Here is a 9,734-nt window from a genome sequence, read left to right on the forward strand (position 1 = left end):
TCTGAGTGTTTTGTCTTGTTGTAACTACTGTTGTCTTTTGCTACCCTTGTCACTCTATACTTTTATTCTCTTTCCTTCTCTCTAAAGATCACTGCTAAAGGTTGATTACCTCTTTTTGATTTTGATGGTTGTATTATTTGTCTCGCAAAATCTGTTTTGTCTACTCTTCATCTCTTTGTGGGCCCAATAAGATGTAAGGCCCTTTGTGTAATGAAGCTTGCATTGTGTTCTTATATTATTGAAGGCAACTCGATTTGCCTTCTCTCTTTTGGCTCAATCTTTATATTTCCTCTGAGGTGCCGGGGCACCTCCCCTCTCCGTGGCATGTCGCAAGTCCCTTGCCTTGGATCTCATGTCCGCCAACCGGGTCAACTCACTTTGCCCCGGTTTGGTTGGGACCTCATGTCCCTGATGGGGCAGCTCATTTTTGCCCCATTTTAGTTCGGACCTCTCATCTGCGATCGGCTCATCCCCTCCACTGTGTTCACTCTGAAGGGTAAAAGATATTTAATGCAACATTGTCCATCCCAAAAGTGCTATGGTTTTATATATTTACAAATAGCTCATGTAGTTGAGGACCTCTCCTATTACATTTACTCATGAAACTTTTTCAACAACCTCACATTCCAAGGTTTATCCATCATTCTCCCCTCCATGGTTTGCAACTTGTAAGTACCCGTCCCTCCAATGTCAACCACGGTATAGGGCCCCTCCCAATTGGGCCCCAATTTCCCCTCATTCGCTTTGTTTGTGCTGGGGGTCACTCTGCGAAGCACCAGGTCTCCCACTTTGAATCTCCTCAATCACACCCTCTTGTTGTACTGCCTCTGGAGGCGGCGGTGATACTCTTAAGCCATACTCATGTCCCTGGACAGGATGCCCCAGTTTGCCCCACTCTCAATAGCCCGTGTTCGGGTGGTAGCCGCTACCATTTTCGACGGTATCACGGCCTCTATGTCATATGCCAGTGAGAAAGGAGTCTCCCAAGTGGTTGTCCGCGGTGTCGTTCGATATGCCCACAACACATGGTTTAATTCGTCGGCCCAAGCCCCTTTTTTATCCTCCAATTTTCTCTTGAGATTGTTGAGTATGGTTTTGTTGGAAGACTCCGCTTGTCCATTGCCCTCTGGATTGTAAGGGCAGAGAATCCCTGTTTCACTTGATGGGCCGCCAAAAATCTCTTCACTTTAGCACTAGTGAACTGGGTTCCATTGTCCGCGATAATAGTGTAGGGCAGCCCGACTATATCGAGGGCCCACATCGCAAATGGTCATGGACTAGACACATTGTGCAGCAGCTCAGCTAAGGCAAATATGGACTGAGAAAACCTCTGACATTTCTCACATCTTTTGGCAAATTCCACCGCATCCCTTTTCATGTGAGGCCAATAGTATCCTTGTGTCAGCAACCGGTGGGTCGTTGTCCTGGCCGCTGAATGGCTCCCATAATCTCCCCCGTGTAACTGCACGAGCACTTCTTGTGCCAGTCTCGGTCCCAAGCATTTTAGTAATGGCCCATTGAAGTTCTTGCGGTATAACTCCCCTCCCATTAGTGTGTACCTCTGGGACGCCTGTTCCAGCCTCCTCTTCTCTCCCTTATCAATCACCTCATGTCCCGATAAGAATTGTTTGATAGGCTCCATCCATCCTTCCTCTTCTTCTGGGGCACTCAATATCTCGGAGATTCCTCGGTACTTGGTCTATCTAATTTTCTTACTTTGATAATCCTCTCCTCCGACCCTGGCATGGCTGCGGCCATAGGCAAGGGCATCTTCATGGCGGTTCTCCCTGCGGTTTAGATGTACGAATCGGATTTGTGTGAACTTCGCCGCCCACCTCTGTACGACTTGCAAATATCTCGCCATCCGGGGGCATCTCGCGCGAATCCGCCGTTCACTTGACATACCACTAGATTTGAGTATGAGTATACGGTAAGTTCCTTCACCCCTAAACCCTCCACCATCCTCAAGCCCGCGATCACAGCTTCATATTCTGATTCATTGTTTGAAGCCGCGAATCCTAACTTCATTGTTTGTTCTAGCCTATTGTTTTCCGGTGTAACCAGTACCACACCTATTCCGTTGCCTGCATCTGTGGCCAATCCATCAGCGAATACCCTCCAACCATTCCTCTCATCCCATGGGTTCAAGTGATCCTGTTCCTCTTCTCGCTCGGGATCTAGGACCATCTCTTCCCCCTGCGTGGGATCCTCTGCAGGAAACTCTGCCAAAAATTCCACCACTGCCTGAGCTTTCTCCGCCGTCCTGGTCTGATATTGGATCTCATATGAACTCAGCATCACGGCCCATTTCAGCATCCTTCCTGATTTCTCAGCCCTTAAAGCTTGCTTAAGGGGCAAGTTCGTCACTACGATCACTGCGTGAGCTTCGAAATACGGTTTCAACTTCAGGGCTGAGAATATTAAGGCAAGAGCATACTTCTCCACTCGGCTGTACCTAGTCTCCGCGTCTAACAAAGTCTTACTCTGGAAATACACCGGCTTCTCCATTTTATTCACCATGCAAACGAGAACCGAGCTGATTGCATACTCTGTGACCCCCAGGAACAAATACAACTTCTCACCCGTTTCGGGCCGTGACAACAGGGGTCCCTCCCCTAGATATCTCTTTAACTCTTGAAACGCTTGCTCACACTCTGCTGTCGATGTAAAATCTGTGGAGTTTCTCAACAATCTATACAGCGGCCTACATTTGTCGGATGATTTTGAAATAAATCTGTTTAGGGCCATGACTCTCCCTGCCAATCATTGTACCTCTTTCACCGTTTGAGGTGAAGGCATTTCCACCAATGACCTTATCTGTTCGGGGTTAGCCTCTATTCCCTGCTGCGTCACAATATACCCCAGAAATTTTCCTGTGGTGACTCCGAACGTGCATTTCTCTAGGTTGAGTTTCAAATTGTGACTTCGCAGTATACTGAAGGTCCTCCTCAAACCCTCCAAGTGTTCTTCCTCTGACATGCTTTTTTCCACCATATCATCTATGTATATTTCGAACCACTTTCGAATCTTGCTCTCTAACATTTTCTCCCCCAACCGCTGAAAAGTGGCTCCTGCGTTTTTCAACCCAAATGGCATTCTAGTATAGCAGTACGTTCACCCTTCCACTACGAAGGATGTCTTTTCCTGGTCCGGTCCATACATCGCAACCTGGTTGTATCCCATGGATGCATCCATAAATGAAAACATTTTGAACCCCGCAGTTCTGTCCACCAACTCATCTACTACTCGCGGCATGGGATAACTATCCTTGGGGGGCACGAAGTTCGTCCGTAAAGTCCACACACATCCGCACCTTGCCATTTTTCTTTGGGACCGCGACTATATTAGATAACCAGTCTGTGAACTCCACCTCTCTTATGATTCCTGCTCCTTTCAACCTGGCAACCTCCTCTCGGATTCCTTCTGCGTACTTAGGTCTAATGCTTCTCATCTTCTGTCTTACTAGATTTACATCCTCCCTCATATGCAGTCGATGACATGCAAAATCTGGGTCCAAACCGGTGATGTCCTATATCCCCCACGCAAACACATCCTTGTTCTCCGACAAACACTGTACCAGTTTACTTTTCCACTCTTCCGATAAATTTACCCCTATTGATGTAAATCTCTCTTCTTCCTCTTCCCCCAAATTCACTACCTCCACTTCGTCTAATGTCTTCGGACCCGTTGAAATCTCTTCCTCCCCCTCCACGGCCCCGCACTGTAATTGCTATGCCTGTCTTTTCCTGGGGTTCAATGATTCCCCTCCAGGTCCGCGGACCATCCTTTTAATAGTATCCTGATGACTGTTCTTCGATGCCACCTAATCGCCACGGACTTCATACATTCCCATTGAAGTGGGGAGTTAGATAACTTGGTAATAGGTTGAAGGCACCACTTTCATCTCGTGGATTTACCTCCTTCCTAGGATCACATTGTACTGGGAGTTGGAGTCGACCACCATAAATCTTGAGAACATAGTCACAGGCCTTGTCGTCACTAGCAACAAAAGCTCTCCTATAGGCTCCGTGACACTCCCATTAAACCCATACAATCTGGACCGCGGCGGCCTCAGTTGCCCCGGATCAATCCTCATCTCATCTAACGCCCCCCTAAACAACAAGTCCACCGTACTGCCACAATCAATCAGTACCCTTTTGACCATGTAATTGCCCATTGCCACCGTAATGACCAACGCATCCTCATGTGGAGTGTCGACAACTCGGAGATCTGCACTGGAAAATATAATCTTATCTTCCCATTCAATGCCCCTACACTATACCGCGGTCGTATGTTTGATTCATGGACCTGCTGAATACTTGCCGCCCTTCTTATCTTGTCTCTGTGGGCGTTGTGGCTCAGAACTTCTCCACTAAAAATAACATTGATGGTTCCCAATATTCTCCTTAGAGCAGGCACCAGCTCCACATTTGGGGCCTCTACTATAAATTCCCTCATCATTCCCTTCTCTATCAACCTCTAAACAGACCACTTTAATGCATAACAATCATTAGTCTCTTGATTGTGAACCTAGTGGTACGCACAGTAAGGCTTGCTTGGCATTTCGGTAGGTACAGTTCGCGGTCCCTCATACCCTTGCATGTTCTTGATCAATTGTAATATCTCACTCAACAGCCTGTTTAAAGGTGTATATTCTAACTCGCGGTATGGCTTCCTCTCCCTCTGTTCCCTTCGAGCTATCTCCATATTCCTTTCCGGGCGCGATGTATGGCCACGATATCGTTCATTACCTTTGTTCGACGACTCGGTCCTTCTGTGATCCCCTTCTTTCTCTACAGATGACACTGCCTTCGTCCCCTCTTAGAGTCCTTCTGCATTGCATCTTCGTATTGAATATACTTCTCTACCCACGGATATAACTCGTGCAACATTGCGATCTCATTCTTGGCAACGGACTGATGGACTCCTGTTCCAGGCCGCAGACCTCTCTCAAACGCTATCACTGTCGTCCTCTTATCCAAATTCTCCACTTTCAAGGTCTCGACCTTGAAGCGACACAGATATTCTCTAACCGATTCCGCCGACCTTTGTCTCACGTTAAATAAGGTCGCGATGTCCACAACTCGCTTTTTCTGATGTATAAAATGATCTATGAATGCTTGCTCCAACTACTGGAAATTAGTTATATTCTTGGAAGGCAACCGATAATACCAGTCCGAGGCTCCCCCTTCCAAGCTGGCCGGAATCATCATGCACCGCAACCCATCGTACTGCGACTCTTTCCAGAGTGGCATCTATTGTCTAAAATGATGAATGTGATCTGCTGGGTCTCCCGTTCCATCGTACCTTCCGAACCTTGGTTGATTGAACCTCTTTGGCACCTTTGACGTCCATATCGCATCCGCTAGGGTTGCGGTTCAATCCAGCTACTACCTGACTGGCCGCGCCTATTTGATTCTTTGTCTGTTGAAGATTCACCTCTCGGTCGTTATTTATCATCTTTTGGACTTGCTTCATTGTTAGTCCCGCGACCGGGTTCTCCACCAGATTCGACCCGTGCTCCTCCTCTACCTAAGCTCTCTCATTCTCTGACCCCTCACTTAGCTCTTCCCCAACCTCTTTCTCCACCCTCTCTCTGTTTCTTCTCAACTCCTCATTCTCCTCTCTCAACCTTTCGATCTCTTCTCGCATTAACCGTGTTTCTTCCGCTGCTCGACCCTCCTCCTGTTCTTCCCCTTCCTCGATCTCTGCTTCCGGCATCGCGTCTTGGACTCTCACCTTTTTGGGTCTACCCGCTGCTTTCTTTGGTGCCATTTCTATGCTTCTCGTATCTTTCCCCTCAGACGGTGCCAAATGTTACAACCCAATCCCTGTTACTGTCACTATTCACTAGCTCTTAAAGCACTATTCCCCCTCTCACTCTCTATTGGTCGCTCTCCTCTCTTTTCTTAGGTCTTCCTTGGTATCTTACTGAATCCGCCTCCCCTTTTTCCTCTCTTCCTCTTTCTCTTTATATCTGTTTCTTCCTCCATCCAGGCCCTCCACCTATCCCTCCATCTTGCGGTCTCTTTCTCTCCACATGTAGGGTTTCCGTACCGCGGCCATGTGCCTTAGCTTTGATCCTGTACGTCGCGCCTAAATGTCCTAAACTGCCTCAGGCACATCCACCCGCTGATGTCCATGGTCACTAATCCTACCACTACAGCGTCCCTCATATCTGGCTGATGCCCTACCCTGCCATCCCTTCGAGACTGTGGATTCAAACACCGATCGGGAAATTATTGACGATTAGAGCATTTAGAGTAATGGTTTGGATCCTTGTTTCTTAGAAAGACCCAATTTAGATATTGTTAAAGCTACCTACCAAATACCAGATTCTATCCAACTTCGACATTATGCTGGAAGTAAAAAAAGAACTCGATGCCAAAATGGCGAAGAGAAAACTACCATTATTATTGTTGGGCAACTGGCTGCAGGCTTACGCCTTCCCTTATCTCACCTTGGTAGAGAAGTACTTAACTTTCTGACCATTTCTCCTGGCCAAGGCACAGGCAATTTTTGGAGATTGATATACATTTGTAATTTCTATAATTCTCACCTTGCACCCGATGTCCGATCATCTTCAAGAATTCGTCTCATCGATATCCAAAAACATTATACCTTTCTTGAACGTAACGAGAAGAACACATATGGTAAAAAAGAGCCCAGTGGTTATTTTTATCCCAAAAAATGAATGAATCGTGCCGGCATTATAAGGATAAACCGAGATAGTGATTTCAGATGGCCATTATAACCTATCGTTGTATCTGGGCAATGGGAGTCATCCGCTTCGATTGCTGTTCCATCTTTGATACATCATGTTTTTAACGTTAGAGGTACGTTATTTTATGATACTCCCTCCCTCCTCTATCTCGGGGTAGCTATTTGACTGGCCTATCGTTGCGACCTTGTTTCAGTGCTTAAACCAGCCTCGACGAAAAGTCTTCAAGAATCCACTAGAGTAATGGATCTTCTAAAAGGCACTGAGGAAGAAGTCACCGCTCGAACTGGTGCTGATAAATACGGCAATCCCAAATTAACCGTCGATCTCCCGAATATCGATAATTATGTCGCTCCTTTATACTTTTTAAAAAGTATCGTCCTTCGAGGTCAAGATTCTTTACCTCCCCAATCTGTTATGCCATGTAAAACTACTCCATGTCTCTTACAGCCTTATTCCTCTGAAAAAGTGCTTAGGAAAACTTTTAATTCACTGAATTACCTGCTAATGGTTTTAAAATGACAGAAGATCTTTTTCCTCAGATCAAACAAGAAATTCCCGATTTTTATAATTATCCTCTTTTAAACGATGTATTTGATCACCACTGCTTATTGTTCACAGATATGGCATCTCGCATTCCCCAAGTTCCAATCAACTCATCGAAATCCCTAGATAAGTTTCTGCTCAAGAAAAAACCAACCGATGGCAGTTCTTCCCAAGCTCCCACTTCTTCCAAAGATAAAAATGTCGACACTGGATTTCATTCAAAAAAGAGAAAAGAACCTTTCCATATTCCAGCACCACCAGCCTCGAAACCAAACAAAACTGCCAAAACTTCTACTAATGTTGCACCTGTTAATATTCCCTCCATCATCCCAACCAACACACGAATTACTACTTCTAATTCTTCTTCTTCTTCTGGTGATTTCGAAGTTAAACTTGTCCTTCGAGATCAGACCAAAGTTCCCAAGACTGTTTCTCTACTATCTGAACCTGCGATACCGGGCCTCGGAGAAGCTCTCGTGCTGAATACTATACTTCCTCGAGATATGTCAGCAATGACTGAAATCAGCATAGATGAACAATTCCAACTTCTTTGTTCATCTATTGAAAAAGTAAGCATCTATCATTCCCCTTATTCTTATCTTAATTTACTTATTCTATATTTCTTAACCATATCTCCCTCCCAAGTTAAAATTGCTGTTGTGGGTCAATTTGATAGTGAAATGGCTAGCTTTCGCCGATATAGGGATGAGAATCAACAACTGAAGAAGGACAAAGAAATTCTTGAACAATCTCTTGAGAAAGTTAAAAAAGACCATGCTGCCGAGATGTAGAAATATTTTGCTGAGCACCCGGCACTGTACCAGAAACTGAACAATGCTTTTCAGGATATGGAGAAAGAACTTGCTCAATCTAAAACCTCCCTCGCTACTGAAAAAGCTGAATAGGCATCTGAAAAAATTGTTCTGGAAACTGAATTGGAGAAAACCCATTCCAAAGTGGCTGCTTATGCTGAAAACATGCAATACTGTGTGGACACCATGAAAAGCTTTGAGCGATTTCTTCCTGCTGATATCATTAAAGAAAAAGGGGTTAATTCTGATAACGAGAGCGAGCTGCCCTCCGAGATTGGTGCGCAAGATTCTGATAATGATGTTGTGCATTCTACCTTTCTTGCAAATAGGGCTGTCGATACGGAGATATCTACTCCACCTTTTAATCCTGACTCCCTCCTTAGTACTCCTAGCATTTTGGATGATCCCGACATTCGAGCTGACCTCAACACCCTTCTTGAGACTAGAGATCTTGCAACAACCCAAATTGAAACCTCAAAACAGCTCTAGTTTCTTTGTATTGTTGTCTTCGTAACTGTAATGTTGATACAATGATGGGCCTGGCCATCTATATTTCTGTAAACTCCTTTTTGAAATATGTTGTGTTCTGCCATCTGCTTATGTGTGTCAAATAACTTTTGACATTCTTTCATATAGCCTTAACTGATGCTTATTAACATTTTTACACAGTACCATTGACATTCGATACCACTCTAACCAACAATAGTATCATTACTTAGTAAATATTTGAAAATCAATTTTGAGTTTCGATACCACTCCAACCAAAAAATAGTATCGATACTTAGTAAATATTTGAAAATCAATTTTGAGTTTCGATATTGAAAATCAATTTTGAGTTTCGATACCACTCCAACCAAAAATAGTATCGATACTTAGTAAATATTTGAAAATCAATTTTGAGTTTCGATACCACTCCAACCAAAAATAGTATTGATACTTAGTAAATATTTGAAAATCAACTTTGAGTTTCGATACCACTCCAACCAAAAATAGTATCAATACTTAGTAAATATTTGAAAATCAACTTTGAGTTTCGATACCACTCCAACCAAAAATAGTATTGATACTTAGTAAATATTTGAAAATCAATTTTGAGTTTTGATACCACTCCAACCAAAAATAGTATCGATACTTAGTAAACATTTGAAGTGCCTCAAACTCCAATATCTAAAGGTGGAGTTATAACTCGAAGTCAAGGTAAACAGGCCCAAGCAGGCAGTGTGGAAAAAAACAACAAGGTAGTAAAAACAAGGGGAGGCCCAAGGGAGCAAAGAATAAAAAACATCGTCACTAATGATAGGTCCTATATGTATTTGGAATGTGAGAGGAGCAAATGACTTTTTAAAAGCAAAGGAAATAAATAAGGTGAGAATTGACAAGAAATTATGCTTGTATGGGATACTTGAAACAAAAGTGAAGAAGGAGAAGTATGATGGCATACGTAGTGTTTATTGCATTATATGGGAGCATGAGAATAACTATGAGAAATCTTTGTCAGACATAATTTGGATATGTTGGGATCCTTCTGTTGTGAAGTTATAGAAACTTGATATGACTGAGCAATTCATTCATTTTAGAGTTGAATACCTTCCTAAGGCAGAAGAATGTTTTCTCACAGTGGTGTATGCGAGCAATTCTTTTCAAGAAAGGCTAGT

The 9,734-nt window shown here is 44.0% G+C and overlaps 1 protein-coding gene across 1 annotated transcript; it reads right to left on the reverse strand.

Moving 5' to 3' along the window:
* Positions 1-273: 273 nt before the first annotated feature.
* LOC147510089 (uncharacterized) lies at positions 274-2,748 on the reverse strand. The gene is made up of 2 exons (XM_086598006.1): positions 1,906-2,748; positions 274-489 (listed from the first exon to the last, which is right to left on the reverse strand). Exons 1-2 carry the CDS (start codon positions 2,746-2,748, stop codon positions 274-276), a joined length of 1,059 nt encoding a protein of 352 aa, XP_086454132.1.
* Between the last annotated feature and the right edge of the window lie 6,986 nt (positions 2,749-9,734).

This window comes from Coptis chinensis, chromosome 3 (assembly GCF_015680905.1).
Source record: "Coptis chinensis isolate HL-2020 chromosome 3, ASM1568090v1, whole genome shotgun sequence".
Lineage (NCBI taxonomy): Eukaryota > Viridiplantae > Streptophyta > Magnoliopsida > Ranunculales > Ranunculaceae > Coptis > Coptis chinensis.

Bases quoted from the DNA above. Each gene is read 5' to 3' on its own strand.
- LOC147510089 (XM_086598006.1), bottom strand. From the start codon at position 2,748: ATGGCCCTAAACAGATTTATTTCAAAATCATCCGACAAATGTAGGCCG. The intron at 490-1,905 runs GTATGTCAAGTG...TTTACCCTTCAG, and splicing joins ACTCATACTCAAATCTAGTG to AGTGAACACAGTGGAGGGGA.